The sequence below is a fragment of the Manacus candei genome, unplaced genomic scaffold (assembly GCF_025592945.1).
Source record: "Manacus candei isolate 608988 ecotype Guabito, Panama unplaced genomic scaffold, ASM2559294v1 h1tg000069l, whole genome shotgun sequence".
In the NCBI taxonomy this organism is placed as follows: Eukaryota; Metazoa; Chordata; class Aves; order Passeriformes; family Pipridae; genus Manacus; species Manacus candei.
In genome coordinates this window covers 4,654,629-4,678,872 of record NW_026138117.1, presented here as the reverse complement: position 1 = coordinate 4,678,872, position 24,244 = coordinate 4,654,629, and the positions used below count along the sequence as shown (strand labels likewise).

The 24,244-nt window shown below is 40.8% G+C and overlaps 1 protein-coding gene across 5 annotated transcripts in view; it reads left to right on the top strand.

The window, feature by feature from the left end:
• The window catches only part of TBC1D8 (TBC1 domain family member 8), a 50,581-nt gene that overhangs the window by 14,780 nt on the left and 11,557 nt on the right, over positions 1 to 24,244 (top strand). For all 5 annotated transcript variants that reach the window (XM_051806944.1, XM_051806942.1, XM_051806943.1 and 2 more), the window contains exons 3-11: positions 5,114 to 5,232; positions 6,999 to 7,227; positions 10,559 to 10,799; positions 18,082 to 18,289; positions 19,454 to 19,648; positions 20,884 to 21,066; positions 21,455 to 21,605; positions 22,655 to 22,869; positions 23,686 to 23,803. In XM_051806944.1, the coding sequence (XP_051662904.1) occupies positions 5,114 to 5,232; positions 6,999 to 7,227; positions 10,559 to 10,799; positions 18,082 to 18,289; positions 19,454 to 19,648; positions 20,884 to 21,066; positions 21,455 to 21,605; positions 22,655 to 22,869; positions 23,686 to 23,803 (1,659 nt within the window). The remainder of the gene's footprint in view (positions 1 to 5,113; positions 5,233 to 6,998; positions 7,228 to 10,558; positions 10,800 to 18,081; positions 18,290 to 19,453; positions 19,649 to 20,883; positions 21,067 to 21,454; positions 21,606 to 22,654; positions 22,870 to 23,685; positions 23,804 to 24,244) is intronic.

Genomic DNA, 24,244 nt, shown 5'->3' with positions numbered 1-24,244 from the left:
AAAGTATAATGTGGGCCCGTTACTAAATGGAGGGGAGACCCTAGTAAGATACTAGTAATAGTAATAGAGGATGCAGAGGAGGCAGAGGTACTGAACATCTTCTTTGTATCAGTCTTTGCTGACTAGTCCAGCTCTTGGGAATCTCTGACCCAGATGACCAGGGTAGAGGAATGTTGGATGGAAGACTTCCCTCAGTCAAGGAGGATTGGGTTAGAGAACACCTTGGCAAACCTGACATTCACAGATCCATGGGTCCTGACAGGATGCATCCATGAGTGCTGAGAGAGCTGGTGAACATCATAGCGAGGCCACTCATGATCAACTTTGGAAGGTTGTGGTGATCAGGAGAGGTCCCTGAGGATTGGAAGAGACCCCGGTCTTCAAAAAGAGCAAGAAGGAGGACCCAGGGAACTACCAGCCAGTCAACCTCAGGTCAATCCCTGGAAAGGTGATGGAGCACCTTATTCTGGAGGCCATCGCTGTCCACATGGAAGACAAGAAGGTGATCAGAAGTAGTCATCATGGATTCACTAGAGGAAAATAATGTGTCACAGACCTAATTGCCTTCTACGATGAAAATCCTTCCTGGATGGATGAGGGGAGAGCAGTGGATATTGTCTACCTGTACTTCAGCAAGGCTTTTGACCTTGTCTCTCACAACATCCTCATAGGCAAACTCTGGAGGTGTGGGCAGGATGAGTGGACAGTGAGCTGGGTTGAGAACTGGTTTAATGGCAGGTCCTAAAAGGTTGTAATCAGTGGCACAGGGTCTAGTTAGAGGCCTGTCACTAGTGGTGTCCCCCAGGGTTCAATACTGGGCCCAGTGTTTACCTTATTCATCAACAATATGGTTGTGGAGGGGCAGATACCTCCTCAACAAGTTCACTGATGACACAAAGCTGAGAGGAGTGGCTGATACCCAGAGGGCTCTGCAGTCCTTCAGAAGGACCTCGACAGGTTGGAGAGATGAGCAGAGAAGAACTGTCTGAAATACAACAAAAACAAGTGCAGGGTCTGCACCTGGGGAGGAATAACTCCAGGCTTGGGGGCTGACCTGCTGGAAATCAGCTCTTTGGAGAAGGACCTGGAGATCCTCGTGGACAACTAGCTGTTTATGAGCAAGCAATGTGCCCTTGGGGCCAAGAAGGCCAATGGTATCCTGAGGTGCATCAGAAAGAGCATTTCCAGAGGGTTGAGGGAGGTGATCCTGTCCCTCTACTCAGCCCTGTGAGGCCACATCTGGAGTGCTGTGTCCAGCTCTGGGCTCCTCAGTTCAAGAGAGACATGGAGCTCCTGGAGTCAGTCCAGTGGAGAGCAATAAAGATGATAAGGGGACTGGAACATCTCCTTTATGATGAAAGGCTGAGGAAACTGGGTGTGTTCAGCCTTGAGAAGAGATGACTGAGAGGGGACTTCATCAATGTCTCTCAGTATCTGAAGGGAGGGTGTCAAGAGGATGCAATCAGGCTCTTCTCAGTGGTGCCACACAACAGGACGAGAGGCAGCAGGCAGAAACTGATGCACAGGAAGTTTCACTGGAATATGAGGAAAAACTTCTTTACTTGGAGGTGACTGAGCACTGGAAGAGATTGCCCAGAGAGGCTGTGGAGTCTCCCTCACTGGAAATATTCAAGAACTGTCGAGCAGGGAGGTTGGACCAGATGACTCACTGTGATCTCTTCCAACCTGACCCATTCAGTGATTGTTGTAGATCCCTTCCAACTGAAAACTGTTCTGTTCTGTTCTGTTCTGTTCTGTTCTATTCTATTCTATTCTATTCTATTCTATTCTATTCTATTCTATTCTATTCTATTCTATTTTCTTAAACCGATCAAGCCATGAAATAGTTAGCTAATGTAAATGTTGACATGTTGTTGATGGCATTTGACATAGTAGTCCTTTAAATGGAAAAGGCAGTCTATATATTCATCCTTTTCCTCTGTACAAGCTCGTTCAGCAATTTTTCCTTACTTCAGCAGTGAGCCTTCTGCATGTTCTCCATTAATATTGGGAATTTTTCCCAGATGTGTGTGAAGAAGCTTGTGTAAAGTCTATTTATGCTATTTTTGTTTTGGCTGCGTTTTCTTTGTTTTGCAATTTCTCTGTGCTTTCTATCCCTACCTCCCTCCTTTTTATATTTAAATAATGCCATCTCATGGAGAAATTTAAGAGCTTCATGCTGTTACAGTCCTCTGATGAAGGCAGGTAGCTTTCATTGGAAAAGTAAGCTCAGTGTTGCTGTCATGGGGCTTCTTGATTATTTGAACATATGCAGTACTCCTTTCTGGGGCTTATCTTGCCCTATTGGCACTTTTACTGTACACAGAATTTGGTTTATTTTTTTTCACATTAAAGAAACTACAAATCAAAAACTAGCTTGGTTGGAATGACTTTGCTGAGATAAACTTATTCGATTAATGTTTTTTAAAATTCTCTTTGGCTCTTATGAATGGATGCTCATCCTTGAGAAAATGAGATTTACAGTTACAGAGGGAAAGCAGAGAGGTCTGTTTTGTATGCTGTGTGGGTAGGACATGCATGGTTGCTAGAGTTGCACAGAAATGAAGAACCTTGGAAGCAGAATTTGTTTCTGAATAATATTGCTGCTGTGAAACCCTGATATGAGTGTCCAAGGGAGAGCTTGTGCTGGCAATAGGAGTCAGAGGAATATCACCCAATCCCTTTCTTGGGAAGCTGGAGGAGGACCTTCCACACACAGGAGAGGCTGTCACTGCTCACCTGGCTCTGCCCTGTCTGAGCGAGGTGCTTCATGCAAACATGATGTTAAGAGTCTGTTACAGGCTTTGGAGGGAGCAGTGAGTCAAATTAAGGTTCCTGGTGCTCTATAGAACGGGCAAGGAGCAGCTCCAGCAACTCTTTCCAGTCTCCCACTGTAACTTCATTACAGATAGCCATCATGTCAGTAGGCAGTTAAATAAAATGACATTTTTTAATCATGTGTTGGCAGTCCTCTATTGCAGGAGCTGTGGGCTTAAATGATAACATATACATAATGGTCAGATCTGTGTTACAGACTTTTGCAAATCTCGGAGGGCTGCTGGGAAGTCTAATCCAAGCATGACTGTTCTGGCAGAGATGTTTCAATCCATATGGTTAGTCATGTTATACCAGAACAGGAGAAAAAAATGCTGTCCTCGGCCCTAATGTAGAGCCAGTTACAATATTCCTTTCAGAAGGCTCATGGGCAAAACAGAAACTCAAGTCTCAGTCAAGTGAAGTAGGTTTTAGGAGAGGGAAAGCAAAGGGATTGGTGAGAAGTGGGTTTAAAGAAGAGATTGTGAGGAATGAGGCAGTGGTTAGACAAAACACTTGGCACAGGCAGATGAAGAAGGTGGGTAAAAGGTGGAATAAAATACTGAGGAGCAGCACAGGAAGAGGAATAAGGAAGAGAAATAAGGAAGATATTGGCAATGCTTATGTCTAATCACAGGACAACATTAAAGCATGAAATGGAAATCAGAAATGAAGAAAGGACCCAAGAAGCTGAGGAGCTGGCCTGACCAAATGAAAGGGGCAAAAAGATCTTTGTGTATTTGAGCGGAATCCCTGGAGGCAGGAAGGAAAGATTGCAGTAGCCCCCACAGGATATAACCACTGCCAGCACCCAGGTTCAGAGCAGTCCCAGCAGTGTGGATGCTGCTCTGAAAGGCATCTTGCTCACGGCTTATTTCACCAGAGGCAGCCTGACAGCTCTCCCATAGAGTATCTTTTAGATTGCTCAGAAATAAAAATTTGACTCAGTATTTGCTTTTTGCAGCCATTTCAGTATAAAATTACTGTTATAGATATAATTTGTTTTCTTTACCTAAAGGACATTTAAGTGTCTTTTCTTTCATGGTTGTTTTTATTTTAATTTGACCTTGGTTAATGATATTTATGAAGTTCCATTACAAGACCTTCCTGTCAGGGACGTTAAAACTTGGAAAGTTTCCCTGCCAGTTGGCATTCTGCATGGAAAACAGAGCAGAGGAAAGTGGAAAATCCTTACTTAGATTTGTCTTTTTTATTGTTGTTGTTGTGAGGCAATGTGATGTATCTCTGATTTATACACAAAACAAATCTTGAGAAAATGGGTCTTCTATTTGAAATTAATATTATTATTATATTCATCTGTAATTTGTGTGTCTCTTACATCCAACAACTTCTTTCTTCCACTAGCAAGGCACTAGGAGAGGAAACTATTGCTGCCTTTACTTTTTTACCTATAATGTTTAGTCACTGACCAGTAAGATCTGGAGGGGCCAGCTTTTCCCCTGATGGCCCTGTGTGGTGCCCATCTTGTTCTAACTTTTCTGTCATTGTGTCATGCACAGACAATTCTGTTTCAAGTGGAAAGAGCCAAAGCGAATAGTTAGTGAGTGAAATATTATTTCTGGAGTTAGTGTGAACACATTACATTTAAAAGAACAACAAAACTCTCACATAAATCTTTAGAGAAAGAAACTTTAAAGATTTGAAAATCTGTATTTTTCAAAGATTTCTATTTGCTTTATTTCTTCCCCAAGCGGCAGAAATGTGCTCTTGTAGAACCTTTGTTAGGTGTTGCTGAACCAAACTCTTTTATTTAAAAGTACTTTATTGATTATAGAGAGCTTTTGAAATAAAATGTAGATTATATGTGTTCCTCTCAAAGGGTGTGCATGTCTGTGTGGGGTGTGTATATGCATGTGCATACTGAGGATGGGAGACAGGAAGATCAGGAACTTTTGAGAACAGGGCATAAATCAAAGGTTTCCAGTGGCTGCTTAAGGAACATTGTGTCAGAATAAGCTGCAGTTTAGCAGCTCAGGATGAAGTTCTGCTGTTTCTTCTGCTCTGACTTTTAATGCAGCATTTGCTGGCTGAGAGCATTCGAGAAGATAAAACTAAAAGTACTAAAACTAATTCTCTAAAACAAAGAGGGTTTTGTTTTTTCTCTAACTATATTGCCATGAGTGAGGCCTTTTTGACCTGTTTGCTACTGAGGATTCTGAGGTTGAAAGTTCAGTTTCTCGTAATGAATTTATGAAATAGTGCATTTTATTATTTTTTTTCTTCCTTGCAATTTTATTTTGTAGGATTAGTTTCAATACACTATTTTTTTCTTTTCTAGGTGCCACTGCAGAGGAAATAAACCAGCACTGGGAATGGCTGGAACAAAACTTGCTCCATACTTTGTCTGTGTTTGACAATAAAGAAGATATTGTTAGTTTTGTCAAAGGGAAGGTGAAGGTAAGGAAACTGTCTCACTTTCACCATTACCTGCCCAATTACATATCGTCTATTAGAAGTAATGTCATGAAGTTGTTGCCATTCATAATTGGTTTTGACCATCTAAACATTATTAGTTTTCTGTGTGGCTCTTGCATCTGATGTGGCCAATGTCTGTGAATCTGTACTCGTGTTTTCTTGGACACAGCTCAAAAACGAAGTATCTAATTTAATCTTTATCCCACTTGTCCCTTTCCAGCTTCACTGTTCTCTCCCCCGTGATATGCAGCCGAGCTATCTTCAGCATCTGTTTTCAGTTCCTCCATCTCTCCAAAACATTATGTTAAATACTTTCCCTTCCTGTATCTCAGCTTTTCCTCCTTGCTGTGTTTCTCCTCCTATCCCATGTGTTTTTCCTCACTTTAACCCATCAATTTCTCCTGCCTGTTTACACACATCTGTCCCTCTTGATGTGGGGCTCAATGGTGACATCACGTGATAGCCACGGGGCCTGAATCTGCACACTTGTGTGGGTGCCACCTCAGTCCCTGCAGCACAGGGACAGGAGAAAAGGCCCTTGCACAACAGCACCTGCATCGTCAGGATCTGGCACAGAAACTGCCACTGGCTTTGCAGAATGCTGAGGTCGTGGCCAGGCACATGAAGCTGCTGACTGGCCACAGGGTTGGAGAAATGAGCATTCATTTGGACGGCTGAAGAATTTTAAAAGTAAAGGAATTTTGTGACCGTAGAGCAGATTTAAAATAATAACGACATGTGGGTAAAACTTAGCCTGGTGTTCTGAGCTCTGCTTTTAGTGAAATATGTGCTCCAAGAGCAGCATGGTGATGGCTGGTGGGGTTATGGATTCACTGGTGACTGCTGTGCCTCAGGCCCCGCTGCAAGCCTTTCCTCGCTAAGAGTTTTAGTGGGGTGCTCTTCCCCCCATAGCCCCTTTTCTGGTTTGGAACTTCGTAGGAAGATAATGCTTTTGGTGAATTTCGACCCTGCTCTGTGATCTCAGTGGGCTCAGAATCTGGGAAAGAAGGGTACAGAGGCAAAACATCACTGTACAAATCCTAGTTTTTATCCTGTTTTCTTTAAAAAAAGGCATTTTGTCTTAGACACACTGAAAGGACCAAGTACAATTAATCTCTCTTCATACCACTGTGGCAGCCTGTTACCTAACATAGCACGTGTTTAAAATTCTTGAGGTTTCATTAGTTAATATTAAGTCCAGGTTTTGGACCTTTGTACGTGCTGTAGTCTTTTGGTGTACTAGGACTGCTTGGTAATCGCAACTCCTTTGTTGTAATACCGCTATTAAAAATCTGAAATCTTAATTATATTTATGTAGGTGTTCTTGAAACCGTATTTTTAATGGTTCCAAGCATCTCTCAAGTTAATGACACATATGACTGCATTGCTTCTTCATATGTATATAGTACTGGTCAGTGTACACAACTGTTACTCTACTTCTGCTGTATGTATACCAAATAAGAGCAATCGTAAGCCATAGTAGAAGTATAAATATATGGTTCTGCTAGACTCATTGAAAAAAATGTTATATCTAAAAACGGCCCCAGAAGTCTCACTTTGGAAGCATTAAAAATGTATGAGAGATGCAAGCACCAGAAATTTCTCCATATGTGAAAATTGCAAATCAACTTGAATTTCTTTGTGAGAAAGGTTTGCATTATTAAAATTTGAATGGGTAGCTTGTAGCAACTTGCCTGATGGTGAATGCTCTAGCTTTATCCTAATACATTGTCTTGCTATGGACTCAGGCACTGATTGCAGAGGAAACAAGCAGCAAGCTCGCTGAGCAGGAGGAAGACCCTGAGAAGTTCCGAGAAGCCTTGGTGAAATTTGAATCCAGATTTAATTTTCCTGAAGCAGAGAAGTTGATCACCTATTATTCCTGTTGCTGTTGGAAAGGAAAAGTTCCTCGGCAAGGCTGGCTTTATTTGAGCATCAATCATCTCTGTTTTTATTCCTTCTTCCTGGGCAAAGAATGTAAGTGTAAATGCGTAAGACACCTAATGTTGGGGAGAGATATAACTACATTTAAAAGCAAGAATAGCCAGAATTGTTATGAAAAGCCTACTTCACCTCTGAAGTTTAGTTTCTGAATTTTTTGTTGTTCAGCTGAAAGATCCTGTTTAAGTTTTTACTTCAGTCTTTATATTTTGAATCCAGTAATAAAAATGACACTAAGAGCACACATAGTTGCTATCTGATTCTTTCTTTTTTATTTTTAATGCCATGGCAAAGTAGCAACAGACCTCCTACAGGTTCTGAAATAGAGAGTGCTGAAAAGGGTGAGTAAGGTTAGGTCCCTCCTGCATGTGGGGAAGCAGAATCATCATATTGCTGCAGGCCAGCAGCTGGTGGGGCCAGGGATGCCCGAGTCCAGCTGCCTGCCTGAAAATAGCCCAGGAAACATAAAAGGGCTGTACCCTGGAGAACCAGGTGAAAATTCAGAGCTTTTAAGGAAAAACAACAGCAGTTTAGGGATTTGTGTTTCTGAAGTGCAGGAGGGTCACAATAAATGTGTCTTGGGGTTTTTAGACTTTCAGATGGTTCAGCAAGTTGTAAGAATTTGGTCATGGTGTTCTGCTACAGAGGAAGGGTTGTGTGATTATGAAAAGCCTGTCAGAATAGGTATTAGAAGGTAAAAATGAAAGTAATGGACATAAGATAGTAAAAATGAATGTAGCCATATAAACTCTATAGCATATGTCTGTTTAGTAAGATTGTGCACAAACTGCTAACATTTTAAGTCCTGTTTATCCTGCTGGAACTTCAGCAAGGACAGCAATAGAAACCTATACTGCTATAAATATAGCAACAGTTTTCAGTTATAACAATTAGGAAAACTTTGCCATATTCCATCTGGATTTGATATTGTGATATAGCTGTAGATGAAGTGTGTTAATGTAAAGATAAGAAAGATAGTATATGATGATTTCCAGGACTTAAAACATACAGAGACATGCTTAGAGTTGGAAGTCCTTTCTTCCCTTATATTATTTCAGGCCAATTATTTTGTCATATCAGCAAAAGGTGGAAGAGTTAGATTTAAAATGTGGGTAAGTTTGTTATTCATTATAAAAACAAAAGTCAATTTTTGTTGGGAAGACTAGAATGGAGTCTCTTGATGCATACTAAATATCTGAATTCTTGTTTAATCTTGTTGTTTTCTGTTTAAAATAAGTATTATATATATATATAAGTATATTTCTGTTTAAAATTAGTATTATATATATATATTTCTGTTTAAAATAAGTATTAAATAATATCCTTTGGCAGTCATTTCTTCCTGCTATGATGGTGAGTATTCTGTCATTAAATCTGAGATAGCCAGTCTGCCAAAGCACACAAAGCAAAAATGGTACTTATTAATGATAGATAATAGATGAAGCAGGAGGGAGAGAGAAAAACCCTTTATATTGTTCCAAAAATTTTTTTATGCAATACCACAGATAATAAAGTGATACTGGAAGTACAACATCACGCTGTATTGTTTAAGAAGAGATTTCTTCTCATATCTTTAGTAATATTCATTATGAAAATACAGAAAAAAACTACAAACAATTACATGTTTGCACTTTTTATTTTGACCATGGAAAATACACTCTTCGTTCACTGTTGTAGTCTGTTGCATTGCCTTTGTGTTCCTATGCATTTGCATGGAAATGTGAAATAAAAACCTGAATTTTCTTTTGGCTAAACAAACTTCCCTAACTCAGTGGGAAGCATTATATATGCTGAAATGATTCCCACTTCCTTGATTCTGTTAAAGCAGATTACTTCTGTTTCTAGGCTAGTGTTTTGTCATGTTTTTGAAATCTTTGTGTTGCATGGTGTAATCCAGATTTATTATAGTTCTGGTTGTTACTATTTGAGAAGCTGACACTGATTACATGTAGAACAAGTGATTAATTTTCTTTTTTTCAGGTAGAAATCACAAATCTGGTCAAATCTGGTCTTGAAAATATTGCTAAGAAATCACAATTATTGCGTTCTTCAGGACAGCACAGGGAAAAAACAATATATGAGTTGCAATAAAAATGGTTCTCAATTGTGTTTTTACCTCTGTAAAAATCCCCCCAAAATGTAGACTGAAATCTCTTTACAAAGTGTTAAATCTTCTGCTTCTGGCAAGTCTGTTCCCTTCTTGTTTTATTTGGTGTTGAAAGGACCTGGAATGCAATATCAGAGCCTGTTTTCAGCTTCTCATAAAATTAACTTATGGCTTATGTGACTATGAACTCTATGAAACATTTCTTCCAGGACAAGTACCCTTTTATGTAAGCCTCAAAGTATTTGCAGGATTTCAGAGGCTAAGATGGTCAGATATCTTGAAAGGGTGTGCCAAGGTTTCTTCACATTTTTTAATTAAACTTGTGTTTTTTCTAAAACTTTGAAGACTTAGTACCCTTTATCAGTAGTTTGGGCCCCTTACAGTCTGCTGTGCTGTGTCTACAACCAACACTGTAGAGCCTGTGTGATTCTGACCTGCCTGAACAACAGTGCTATTGCTGCAGCGTTATTTAATCTTTCTTCCCTTGGCTGTGCCGATACAGATGATTTTATGACCATTCACAACAGTCTGTGTGTGTTGACGCAGCTGTGCTTTATTTAAGTAAGAAAAAATGTAACCTGCAAATAATCTTGACAGCTGTGGTTCATGTAGTACAGAAAAGTTGCTGAAGGTAGCTCCTTAGGTAATTAATGATCACGGATAAGTGTCATATATATATATATGACAATGTTTGTTACTACTGCCTTTTTATTGCTTTATTGGCATCAGGAGACCAGCTGGGGATGTTCGGGGGTGTAGTCTTGGTGTTATTGGCACTGAGAATCCTGGGAAGCTTCCAACAGTTGTTAAAAACAAATTTAATCTATTTTAAAGTCCTTTTCAGCCTAATTTCTACCCAGAGACTTGTATGAGAGGCAAGTAACTAAGCCTTTTCCTATTATTTTTGTACTCTTGAACTGTTTCTTCTGGTAGTAAGGAAGCAGGCTGCAGAAATGACTTGTGAACGAGTTAGGAGCACAGTGTATGGCAGGTGTTCTGCAAAGGCACAACTCCCCAGTCCAGCATTTCTTATGAAAATAGTTAAAATTTTGAGGGAGAGATCTGAAAAAGACTTTTAGAGTGGGGGAGATTGAATGTAGAGTCATAACAGGCATTTCAGCATGTGCTTGGTCTTGCCAAAATGCCTCTCTCTCTCTCCTCTTTGGTCGTATGCATTTCATTCTGAATTTGCTTATTTCCCAAATCTGAAAAATGTAAGCAGAGTTTCCAACCCACTTTTACTTTTCTCTCTGATTGCAGTGAAACTTATCATTCCTTGGGTTGAGGTCCAGAAACTGGAAAGAACCTCTAATGTCTTCATGACGGACACAGTCCGTGTCACTACTGCAAATAAGGAGCGTGACTTCTCCACGTTCCTCAACATCGCCGAGGCTTTCAGGATCATGGAGCAACTGGCAGATGTGACGCTCCGAAGGCTACTGGATAATGAGATCTTTGAACTGGATCCAGGCCTACAGGATCCTACTCAGATAACCAAGAGGTAAAAAGCTAAGCTGTTATATGAGCAGAGGTTTGATAGTGGGCTTCACGGTTTAGTGTGTTAGCTGGGTTAACTGGATGCAAAAGAGATTTTATAATGTATTATGGTGTATCCAATAGGTGCATTTCAACTTGTGTGCAAGACACCTTTTTATATTCTTCCCCTAAACAGCACATAGTTTTTTGTTTGTTTTAAAAGTACCATTCCCTCTAGAATGCGAGGTTGCAGCAAGGGGTATTTTCCGTCTTCCCTGAAAAACAACATTATTATGCTTACAATTTGGGCAGTGTGTAGGCTTTCCTAGTCTCATCAGTTCTCTAGAATTAATGCTTTTGATCATATCTGAAATATGGAATTCTCACTAGTTGGTTGCCATAGCCAATTTAGCGAGCAGTTATAGGACTTGAAAAACCCACAGGCAATTGCAACAGATTAATGTGCTGTTGTCAGCTCTACTCCATGCATCCCTGAAATGCATCTCTGCATTCCTCTCCCACTACAGAATGCATTGGGCTCTCTGGAAAAGGTTGATAGCTATTTTTCTACCAGTAGCGCAATGCACAACTCTGTGTTTTATTTGTTGCTGTGAGAAAGGGGAAGGGAAACTGCCCAGAGGAGTTTTTGGTGGGCAGGATGGAATAGCGCAAACTAGAATTTGCCTGAGGCATCAAGGTTAAGGTGGTGATTTAAAATACTTCTTTTCTGAATGGGATGTGAGCACTTATCTCTTGAGTCATGCCCTTTCCTGCTCCTCCTTCCTCTCCCTCAGGTATGAAGGGAATCACCCAAGTATTGCTTACCAGCCAAAACATAAGGAACGCATGGTATCATTTCCCAAAAAAGTCACATGTCCAGTAGCACTTTTTATTGTTTCTGAGGGGCAGTTTTGTGGTGGTGCTGGGTATACATCTCAGCTGAACACTTCTACCAAATTTCCTAATGAAGTTTGAAAAAATGGACTTTCTCTACAATTTCATATGTACACTCAGTAAGGAAAATCACTGACACCAAGATTTCATCCATGATGTCATGAAGGAATTAACTGGAGGTAACACAGTGGTGAGCAGCCATGAACATCTTTGCAGCCTTTATTTTCAATAGCCACAGTTCCTTGGAATACAAGGGCTACCGTTGTTTTTACACTATACGTGTAACTGGATCTTGTTAACGTTGTAGGCTTTTGGCCCAAGAAGTGTAGGGTATGTACTTTAGCTGATGTAGGATATGACTGTAATAAGTTGTATTTCAGCCCCTTTCCATGCTTTACCGTTCCACCCTTCTACTGCTTTTGGACTGAAAAGTCAGATGCATGAAGCAAAGAAAGGAAATACAGAGGAGATGTAACAAAAACCTGGGGTGAGGTATTTTCAGCATCTACTGATTTTTAAGTCATTGTTGTCACTTCCCAAAAGAGTCTTTGAATCAAGGGTACTAACTGAGTGGAGGACTACAAACAAAGTAAAATTACAGTTGCAAAGAAAAGTATAAGCTTAGTAATATGCTATAATAAGGGGCTCTCAGGAAATCAACTTGTAAGTACCTTGTGGCATTTTTGAAAAGTAGTGTGTTGCAATCAAGTGACAGAAACCATCCCACAAATTTATTCAAACAGGTTTTCTCCTCTCATTCCTTCCAACCCAAGAAGAAAAAAAAAAGTTGAGGGACAAAGGAGAAGGAAGGACAAAAATACATTTAATGGAGAGTTCCTGGGCAAGATTGTTCTCTAACCTCTTCTGTGACTTGGAATGGCAGAAAGGGAAACATGGAAGATTCTGAAATCCCATTTCCTCTGCATGAATTAGGTAGTGGTTGGATAAGTTGCTGCTTCTGGTGCCCTTTGTCACACTTTTGCAACTGCTTTAATATAGGGTGATTAAGCAAGACCTAGCTTTTGAATAGTGGATAAACTGGTTTTTGTGCTGACATGTTTTGGGGGGTTTTACTTTTTTTGGTGTGTGAAGTTTTTGTTGCTGCTTTTTTTCTTGAAATCATTGTAGTACTACAAGAACGACTCCTCTCAACACTTTCCCCTTAATAACTGTCATTGTTAATTCTTGTGCATGATTTGGAAGCAAATAATAGTCTATGAAAATGAAAGCAATAATCCACACGTCATTGGAACTATTCCAACTCTGTCAAATCAATGAAGTTGCTTGGCTTTCTTTTGTGAGAGGCTTGTCTCAATATCTTTATTTTAAAAAAATCCATTTTTAATGTCATCAGGGTCTGTATATTCTACATTCTGAAACCCAGAAACCTTTGTTGCCGTTCCTGAGGCTCTTGGGGTCATCTTGCTGAGCAGAGGAGAGATGGGACTCAGAGAGGCTGTGGGATTAGGCCCACAGTCTGTGACACAAATTATATTATGACCAGAGTCAAACAAGTTAATATGCAATTTTCCTTGCTGTTTTATGAAATAAGACTCAGAACAATGGATTATGAAGGGATTAATGGCAATTAAGATAATTGCCATAAAAAGCAAAGTAAAGGTCAGGTGTCTGATAACTACAAATGCCGTGTCTTGCAGCCACAGTTATGTGCCATACAATTTTACTGGAACATATGGTAACTATGTTTTCTTTTTTAATAGGAAAGTTACCAAAATCTCTGGTATAGATTTCTTGTACTTCTAATTTCCATCTCTTTCAGCATGCAAGAATATCCGTTGCATTCCTCAAACGTAGTGAGGAAATTCTGCAGAGCAGAACCTGCAATTTAAAAGCTTTAGTGCTTGTGTCAGTAAGGTTTCAAAAGTATGATATATTTCTCCAGGCTCTAACCACATCAGTTTCTTTTCTTCTGTCTAACTCTGAATTACCAGTGAGAAAGGCAGAGAAGGTTGTTAACGCTGATCTAAGCTGAACAGAAACTGGTTGAAGTACCCTGAGTTGTAAATGTCACTTCAGTCTGCATTAATTCCTTCAGAGAAGGAGTCTGAGAATGCTCTAAATCTTGAGCAACAAGGAGAATGTGACTAGAAAGAACATGTTTTTGTTGCATCTCCTGGCAAAAGGTGGGGTTTGGGTTATTTCTGTGTGTCAGTCATGATAGAGAATAGCCTAATGTGTTTTTTAAGGATTTGCAGTAATGAGAGTATTAGGATCCATGCTGGTACTCTACTGTTCTGTCATTTAAAAGTCTGAGGTCTAACTTGAGTCTTTAGCGTTGCTTTTTGAGTCTGTCACTTCTTATTCTACCCAGTACTGTTGAAGAGAACAGATGTGCTCTCTTTCTTTGGAGCAATCGTTTGTGTATTTGGAGGTTGATGTGCATCTCCTTTCTCTTTTTTTCTTTAAATTGCACTACCCTGTCAGTCCAGATTTAACCATTGTGGTCACTCTTCTCTGGACATTCGTCACTTATGCCATGAGGTGGCAGGTGTGGGATAGCAGGGTACAGGATTGCCCAAGAAACCCCACCAGTGCTGACCAGGGCAGGAGCAGTGTGACTCTCTGCAACAGCTCTGGGTCTGCTGTGCTACACCCTGGTGGCTGTGCACTTCTGCAGCCCAGCCCAGTGCTCCTCTTCGTCCTGTGAGTGCGAGGCTGTTCGGTCTTGTTCATCTTGTGATCCCACGTAACCCCAAGGTCTGTTCTTTTTGCTGAATGGCTCCCTGTAGAGTTGATCTCCATCCTGCATTTGTGCAGCTTATGATGTACAGCTGAAAATAATTGTAATACTTTTTTCCACAACATCCCTTAAATTTATGAATATCAGTCTGAATATGATCCTGTTCTTTCATTCATTAGCCTCCACCAGCCTCACATCGTGTGCAAGTTTAGTAACAACAAGCTCTTGATCCATCATGCAGGTTGCTGATGAAGACGTTGAACAGAAGCTAGTCCAGGACAGATTCCCAAGGAATTCCTCTTAATACAATCTTCCAATCTACCAGAAAGCCTTGGAGGGTTGCTTTTTGGGATACTCTTTTTTTCAACTGGCTTGGTACAACAGTTTTTCACTTCTGGTTTTATTAGTTCCATGAGAGAATATATCAAGACTTTTATAAATTCTGGCTAAAACATTCATTGCGTCTCCTCCATCTACAAGTGTAGTGTTCCTGCTGTGTAAGGGAATGATATTTAGTTTACATGTGTCCTGACAAGTCCATGTTGGCTCTTCTCAGATAACTTCTCCTGGCTTGCTTATAAGAAGCAGTTCTTCCAATAAACAAGACGTATATCATTGGATGTGTTATTTCCAAAATATCTAACTTTCTGGAGTCTGAACAGTATGAAGAATCTAGTAATTGGTCTCTAAAAGCAGGAGGTCAACCCGTTTAGATTTTAGATAGGCAGCAAGTGACTCAGCAGAGCTGAAATCTTGCCAAGTTGGCTTCTGCTGAATTTAAAGCACAGAAGAAAAACATTTGACAGTGAGGACAGCATTTTAAGTGTCCTGATACTTTTAGGCATTTTGTTAGTCTTGTGTGTTATTTCCTTTAATTTAAAACTCTTGGAAGGTAACGTAGGGGTCATGCACAAGGAGTTATCACAGTTCAGGCTTGCCGTTCACTTTGAAGTGCTGGAGTTGGAGGCAGTCCAGGATCACATAACATGCAAGCTGGGAGCTGCACTTGGAAAGATCTGCTGAGTTTTCTGAAAAGTAGGGAACAAGGCAGTTGCTTCTTCTCACCTTTTATTCTCCTGATGCTTGTGTAAATACTTGGTAAACATTATTTTTACAAAACGATAGCTTTCCTTTTTTTTTCTTTAGGTACTGCTCAGTATGCTGCATTTGCTTAAAAACCAAATCAACATGGAAATTGTTAAGTGAGAGTAGAAATTTTCAAACAGATGGGGTGCAAGTAGAAAGTTGCATTTCCGTTTGGTGTGGGAGGTGTTGTGAAACTCAAAATGGAAGCTGTGGGACCTGGTAATGTGGGCCAGCCACTGCATCATATTTAAACAATTGCCTGTTGCATTTTAGGAGCTAATTTTGTTTGTGGGTTTTTGGGATTTTTTTAACCAACTCTAATTTTGTTTGGCTGTGTTTACGAAGGGAAGCCTTTAAGCCCTAGAATTTGCCTGCCTAGGAAATATATCGCAGCGTGCAACTTTCCAATAAAATGTCTTGCTTGAGCCCACAGTGGTAGGTGCTGACAGCATGTCATTCCTGTGCTACCATTTTTCAATCCAGGATCCCTCCTTTGGAGGACAGGCTGGCCCTTGTTTTAGCACTTGTTTCTGGGTGCTGACCCTCTGTAGGCCTGTGTCTGAGTTGTGGGGGGACAGGCAGTTCCAGGGATATTGAGGTTGGCAGCCTTACCCTGGTACAGGGTGAGTAGGGGGTGGATGCAGTCCTGGTGAATTTACTCTGATGTAGATGTGGGGAATGTCATTCTTCTTCAACTTAAAATCCTCTGGCTCATTGTGTGAAAGGCCCTGCACGTGGAGCCTGCATCCCCGAGAGATGCAGCAAAGTCTTGAAAACTCAGAAGGTTCAGATTTTGGAGCATTAGAAACAGTCATCTCTTAAATAGCAGACAACCTGTGCCTCAGCAGAAGTCTCACTCTTCTGTATAATGCCTCTTTTCATATAGAAGTCTAGAAATCTTCACAGCCAAGGAGATGCAGGGAGGGTCTTACCTTCTCAGCACAATAGCAGGAGAGCACAGCTCTACCCAGACCTGACTGCAGATGCTATCAGCAGCATTCATCTGTGTGGTGCAGAAATGGAAAATATTTTAGTGGTGAGTTAACTAGGAGGCATATCCTGATCCAGCTTTGTCACAATAGCAGATCGCTGCGGGCACTTATCAGAGTTGCTCTTGCTGTGGAATTTTAACTCAGGAGCAACCTTTTTGTCTTCCTTCACAAAGAGAGTTTCTCTTTGTTCTCTGTGAAAAAACAGGAGACTGTTTGTCTGTTTTCTTTGGATAATATTATTAAGGAAGATAATGCTTGAGAAGGAAACAGCAGCTGAACACTGGTTGAGCTCATTCTGTCTTTTCTGTTGCTTGTAGATACAGATCCTCCCTTCTCAGGTCTCAGTTTGTTCTGGGTTGTCTTCCTCCCTGATTCACATGGCTTTGTTTTTTTCTGTGGATTAAACTAAAATGAAAAAAAACCCAAACAAACAATTGATTTACTTCCTGAAGCAGAGGCTTGGTTTGTCTCAGCTCATTTTTTAACACCAGGGTTGGGGTAGGGGGAAGGTGTCTGCAGAAGAGGAGGGTGAAGGAAAGAGTGGAGAGGGGATTTATAGCACTAAGGTACCACTCCCTGTTATGCTTCAGCCCATGTTTTAAATTCTTTCAATGGCACAAATTCAAGCTTTTTTTTTTTTCCCTTTTCTTTTCCCTAAGGTGAATCATGTTTGGAAAAAATGTACTTGTAGTAAAGAAAATGATAAAATTTAAACCCTAACGTTTCTGGAGCTGCTGGTGGTGAGCTAATAGCCATGGCCTGTTTATAATGCAATTGCATAGCTCTGTAAATTACTGCAGGCTTCTTCGTTAAAAAAGGAGAAGAAAAAAAAATCTCCAAACCAAATCTGTATAACTATAGCTCAGTAATGAAACTTTCAGTTACGTGAACTTTTTTTCCCAAATAAATGTGGATGGGTGAGTGGAAGGAAGTCACATCCAAATGGAGTGTGGTTGGCGCTGTTATTCACAACAGAGTCTGTAAGTGACCTGAAACTGTTTTCCATTTTGCAACTGTTCTGAGGGCTCTCAGAGGCTGATACCTCTGCAAGTCAAGGTTTCCATGATGTAACTGCCACCACCATTACTTCTTCTATTATTGACCACTTTGGAAGTACTCACAGAGCAAATGCATTAATTTTGGGTGCAGGTGCAAGTCCCTGGGGTGATGTTGGTAATGCTACTGGGAAGGGAAACAAGGAACATTAGGCTAATCTCCCTTGCTTGATGTATGTTCATCAGATGAAAGATTTAATTATCTCCTGGGCATTGAAATTTGTAAGTCTTTGAGCCTGGAAAGTCATACAGCAACCACAGAAAATGCATGGTTAAATAATAATTTAAAAAAAACCCCAAACCAACAAAACAACTGATTTAAATTAATGTCCTCTCCTAGTTACTACACTAGTTGTTTTTGACCTTATTGTTAAACAAGCAGTTACTGGTAATATTTTTCTTTAGTATTTCAAAGTTGGTCTTTTAGCAGTCTGTTCACATAGGCACTGAAGATTGCTGTGCACAGTGTTTTTGTTCTGTATCCCTTGCTCTTGATGAGGCCAACAAGAAAAGCGAACTTTGCACTGTATGTTCTGCCTTTCAAGATCTTGTGATTCATTCTTACTGCTTTTTCTTCAGGGATCTTGAAGCCAGAGCACAGAATGAATTCTTTCGGGCCTTCTTCAGATTACCCAGGAAGGAGAAGCTGCATGAAGTTGTAGACTGTTCTCTCTGGACGCCGTTTAGTCGCTGTCACACAGCGGGAAGGATGTACACTTCCGACAGTTATATCTGTTTTGCCAGCAAAGAAAATGGTTGCTGCACTGTTATCATCCCACTTAGAGAGGTAGAGTTATTTGTTTGTTTCATTTTGGGTCTTTATCTCCCTTTTTCTTCCCTAGGCCTCCACTGTCACTTGACTTATCTGCAAAGTGTTGTTTGATGAAAAAGAGTAGGATGCTTGTGTGTATCATGCCTACAGGATTGTGGTACAGCTTGTTCTGGGTCTCATTAGAAATACGGGTGATTCAACACGATCCTCAAAGTGAAGTATGGACAGGTCATGCAGCAGGACAGAGGACTTGCAAAAGCAGAATCTGCTTGGCCCAAGACTTGGACAGGGCTCCCCCTCCCAGCTCCACAAATACATATGTCCAGCTTGATGTTGATGGAGACCAGCTTGGACCATTCTGCAACGTAAAAGCATCCTTGCCTGGGATCAACACTTCAAAGTGTTGAAACTCTCCTTCCATAGACAACCTCTAACAAACCTGTTGATACTTTTCAAAGCTGTAGGCCAGAGAGAAAAAGGGGATGTTCTGGATGCAGTAATGAGCTAACAAATTTACATGAAATCAAAGATGTATTTAAGTGGAGGGGAGAGCACATGGGAAGGTGGTGGGAGTAGAAGAGAAGACAGAAGCTGTTGGCTAACATCTGCCTGATCTGCTGTGGATACAATGTTGTTATGATCTCCTAATTAAAGCTTTCCTTTCATTCTCGAGTAATAACAGAGTAACATCCAAGTCATATCCTAGTTGTAGCAACTTACCTTCTGTTATAAAAACAGAAAACAATAAGAGAACAGTGTTATATACTTAATCAGAAATAATAAAACAGCTGTTTCTCCCTATCTTCAAAAGTGTGAAAGTAAATTTCTTCCTTCATCCCCCAGAATTTGATCAAGTTGATCCTTTTATAGATCTTTTCTTAATCATACACCTCTTTCTTATCTTTCCCCTCAGTCTACTGTCCAGAATTGGGCTGCAAAGTCATTTATTAAAAAAAAGGCATCTGGGATACTTTTTGGTATCTGCTTTGAACATCTAAAGAGACCGTGAACTTCAGGTGGTAGGATGTGTTTGATCAAGGAGAACCAGTATGAATAACCACATTTAAAGCATACATGCATATGAATGCTGTGTTTGTATGTTTTGGTACATGTAGAATATTTGAAGGTGTTTCTGTGGATGTGGTGCCAAATGTGTTTTCTATAATGTTTCTGGAAAAGGTAATCAGTATAGAGAAGATGGAGGACACAAGCCTTCTCCCTAACCCCATCATTGTTAGCATAAGGAGCAAGACAGCATTTCAGTTCATTGAGCTGAAGGACCGGGATACTTTAGTGGAGAACCTGCTGCAGAGGCTAAAAGAAGTGAATTCCATCAACCCAGTGCACTGCAACAACTTGCAAAATAACAATCAGGTACTGATCTTTCCTCTTCCTTTTCCTCTCCCACCTCTCCCCCCTCTCATCCCTTTCCCCCTTTTTCTCCTTTCCATTAGTTCATTATCCTGCCTTCCTTGGGGGATTGATCTTGAGCCAGTGATATCTGATACCTTCTTTAAAGCCCTGTCTGATGGGATGGAGCACACCCTCAGCAAGGTTGTGATTGACAAACAAGCAGTGAATATGGTGGGCAGCAGGGCTGCCCTTCACAGAGACCTCAGCAATAGGGAGGAATGGGCTGATAGAGACCTTGTGAAGTTCAACAGAAGCAGATGTGAAACCTGACAAAGTAGCCCTATGTGACAGGAGGGGCTGAGGACTGGCTGGCTGGAGAACAGCCATGTGGAAAAGGTGAGGGGCTCATGGTGGACAGCAAGTCAAGCTTATAAGTCAGCAGTGTGCTCTTACAGTACTGAAGGTCAGCACTATTGTACTAGGAGGGTTGTAACGAGGAGGTCACAGGATGTCACTATTCCCTTTTATTCAGCGCTTCTGAAGCTGATCTGGAGTACTGTGTCCACTGCACAAGAAAAGCACTGACAAATTGGAGTACAGTGAAGGGCTACAAGACAGGATGGAGTACATGCTTTACTAGGAGAGGCTGAGGGAGCAGGACTTCTTCAGCCAGTCTACCACTAGATAGAGGGGAGTTAGAAGATGGAGGCAGACTCATCTTGGATGCACCAGCTGAAAGATGAGCAGCCACAGCCTCAAGGTGCAGCAAGGGAAAATCTGAGTAGATAAAAAGAGAAAGATTTCCCCTCAGGGGTGGACAGAGCTGGATCAGGCTGCCCAGAGGGGCTGTGGACTCTACTTTCTTGGAGCTACTCACCTTGACTGAGCACAGACCCCAGCAACCAGGTCTGAGAGCTCCTGCTTTGAGCAGGGGATTGAAAAAGATGGTCCTCTCCAACCTAAATTGTTCTCTGATTCTGTCTTTCAAATCCTAATAGTAAAAGACTGTTTGGTAGCTTGTCATGAAGGACATTTAGCATTTGCTAACAACTTTTGGTTTAAAGTACCAACCCTTTTCCTAACATGCAAATGAACAATAATTTGTATAAAGTCTTGAGTAAGACCTTTCCTCCTAAAAGGTGTGAAAGGTTTTAATGCAAAAGGTGAAGAATAACCCAGCTCTGTGTCTTGAGGACAGTTGAGGATGTAGTTCTTAGCCTCTTTTCAGTCATTACCACTTTGATTCTGCATTGCAGAACAGTCTTGCTTTTGGATCCATGTGTGTGCTGAGGGATGGTGAACCTGCACATCTGGGAACAGAGGCTTCACAAATGAAGGAAAGAAGTGAATGTGAAAAGGAGAACAGTTACTTGCTCAATGCAGAAGCACTAAGGTCAGACTTTCATCAGTCAGGAATATCAGGCCTTGATTTTGGAAAGGTATGTAAGATTTGGGGGAAGCTGTAGGTGTTTTAGGGAGTTTTTTGTTTTTAAAAAAGCTGAGGTTATGTTCAGAAATATACACATTTTTAGTAAAATGCACTCTCTGTTGGTTGGAGAAGTTAGATATGAGATAACAGCTTTTTATTTGCTTGAATTTTTTTTCTCAGTCTGCCCCTGTTTTGTTCTGGTGAATATTTATAATTTTTCTCTCTGTGTGGTGAATTGGATATGCAAAATGGGGAAAGTTGTAGTCCCTAGGGCAGACTTCCCATTTCCATTGGTAATGGAAATACCTTGCAGAATTTCTAATATGTAAAATGTTTTTGTTTACCAGTTCTCACATGCACATGATTTGTTCTTTTAAAATATATCTTCTTGTTCCCAGTCTAGGGAGCAAATCAAAGAAAGCCTGTGGGATGATCATTTTGTAGAATACGGCAGAACTGTGTGCATGTTTCGCACAGAGAAGATCAGAAAACTTGTTGCTATGGGAATTCCTGAATCCTTAAGAGGCAAACTCTGGCTGCTTTTCTCAGGTGGGCATGCTTAGATATGTTGGCTGTAGGCATCATCTGATTCTGGACATGGCAAAACATTTAGGCAGGAAATCTCCCAAGGGCAGTTAAATGTCCTTTACATGGATCTTGTGATACTACTTACAGAAGAGAGATGATCTGAACTGAAGTAATAAATGCAAGGAAGTACCTAGGTAAATATGTAAAAATTTTGTCTCAGGATGACATCATATGATGCGCAGAAGAATCAAAATAACATCTTTGTAATAACATCTATGTAATTTAAAATTTTTTCATGAAACAGTGTTCATCTTCAAGCAGTAATTAGATTGTAGTATAAATATTGATTTAACCCTAGAGAAATCAAATTACTGCAAAATAACGACATCTTAAAGTCGACAGTCCTGCTCCTGCTTCTTGTTGAATGTTGGCAGGGCTTACAGAAACTGGAGATGGAAAAAACAACTCATTTCATTGACAGATCTGGCAGAGCCAGAATGTGCTTACAATATGATCTCAAGTTTAGTCATATGACATGTTCAGACGTTTGTAAAAAGTGGAGCTTTTCCTCCTTGGAGGATGTGAACACCGCTGAATAAATTTCTCCCAGTAATATGTGTGTCTGGTGAGGCACTGGAACAGGTTGTCCAGGGGAATTGTGGATGCCCTGTCCCTGGAATTGTTCAGGGCAAGGCTGGATGGGGCTTTAAGCAGCCTTGTCTTGTGGAAGGTGTCCCTGCCCACATCAGAGGGGCTGGAACATGATCTTTAAGGTCCCTTCCAATGCAAACCATTCTTTGATTCTGTAATACCTTCTGCTGGACAACTCTTTTGCTCACTTAAGGTGTTTTGTATGATGTTTTGTCATGTAAGGTTTGCTAATGCTTATTTTGTTTTCAAAATATGTATTCTGCTAGGATTTTATCCCCCTGGAAATTTCAGTAAATTCGCCTTGGGGAAAACCATCTTACTTAGGTCCTTTTGAGCAATAATTCCCAATAATAACACTAAGTTTAGCATTGTCCTAATCCACTCCTGTCTTCCTCTGTCTCTCTCCCCGCTGCTCTCAGATGCCGAGACGGATCTTGCCTCCCATCCTGGGTACTACATACATTTGGTGGAGGCATCCATGGGCAAGTGCTGTATGGCGACAGAGGAGATCGAGCGTGACCTCCACCGCTCGCTGCCGGAGCACCCCGCCTTCCAGAGCGAGATGGGGATCGCTGCCCTCAGAAGGGTGCTCACGGCATACGCACACAGGAACCCCAAAATAGGATACTGCCAGGTGAGAAATTCCCAGGGGTATAAGACTCACTGCTTTTTTTTTTTCTCCTTCTCTCCACTCTCTACTTTATTGTTCTGTTGGGAGTGTTTTTAATGGTGCTTTTGGTAAATAAGGTCCCTTTAGTTAGTAACAATGCATAATTTTAGTTATTAAATGTCATTCACCCCAGAAAACAAGTAGGCTTTACAAAAGGCTTTGCCTTTATAAAAATACTCCTTCAGTGTCTTGCAAACTGCATTTAGAGTTACAGGAGGGAAAAAAATGTTTCTGATGCTTTTGTTTGTTCAAAAGTGCATTTCTTGCACTTGGAGGCAGTACACAGCAAATTGGCCTGCAGAGATGAGGTTCATGTAGTACACTGGGGCAGAGGCTTCATGAACCTTTCTGCCACTGTCTTTCAAAACTGATGATAAATGGTGAAAATACTTTGTCCAGCTGGCCAGCTAAAATAACTTTAATTTCTGTGCAGCTCCCTGAATTCTCATTAACATCAGTCCTGATACAGAAAGTGGGGGGGCAAAAGCAGCCCCAAAACATCTTGCACTGTCAGTTACCTGCTTTTTATTTAGGCAAATCCTGTACTGTGCTTTTCTCCATTGTTTCCTGTTGCTCTTATGAAAAACAGTATACAAAGGCTTGAAAAACTTGTTACGCCTTTGGGTTGCAATTATGTATTTGCTGTCTATGTCTCTTTTTCTTCCTTTTTTTTTTTTTTTAGTTGTTTACATCATGTTGCGCTACTTTTCTTTCTATAAAAGTTGCCACAATTGAGCTTTTGTCACTAACAAATCCCATTTTCTTCTTTGCCCTTGTAAGTCTATGAATATTTTGACCTCCGTGTTGCTGTTGTATGCCAAAGAGGAGGAAGCCTTTTGGCTGCTGGTTGCTGTGTGTGAGCGAATGCTGCCGGATTACTTCAACCACCGAGTGATAGGTGAGTTGGTGTCTGTCTTCTTGCAGACAGGGAAGGGGCAGCCACACTGCACAGGGGTGAGTAAAATGCTCAGGGTCTGCTGAGATCCAGACCCCACAGATGAGGTGGTCCATCTACTTGTGTGGTGTGCAGGGACAGCAGTTCCAGCCAGAGTTGGTTTTGGTTTGAAGGGTTTGAATTGCAAGATCTGTAAATATATGCTCAACTTTACAGTTTGTCTTTTTCTTTCCTGTTGATCAGAAGGCAGTGACACTTTTGCCTGTTAGGTAAAAACAGAAAAGCTTACAGGTCTTGGTTAGAGACTTGAGCTAAGCTGAACCTAGGAAAGATCTGCTAGAGTAGGTATTTGTGATCTGAGCTGTCTGAGTTGCCTGGCTGCTGGAGCAATGCAGGTTTGCACCTAAATTAGCTATTTGTAATGAAGGCTGATACAAAACCCTC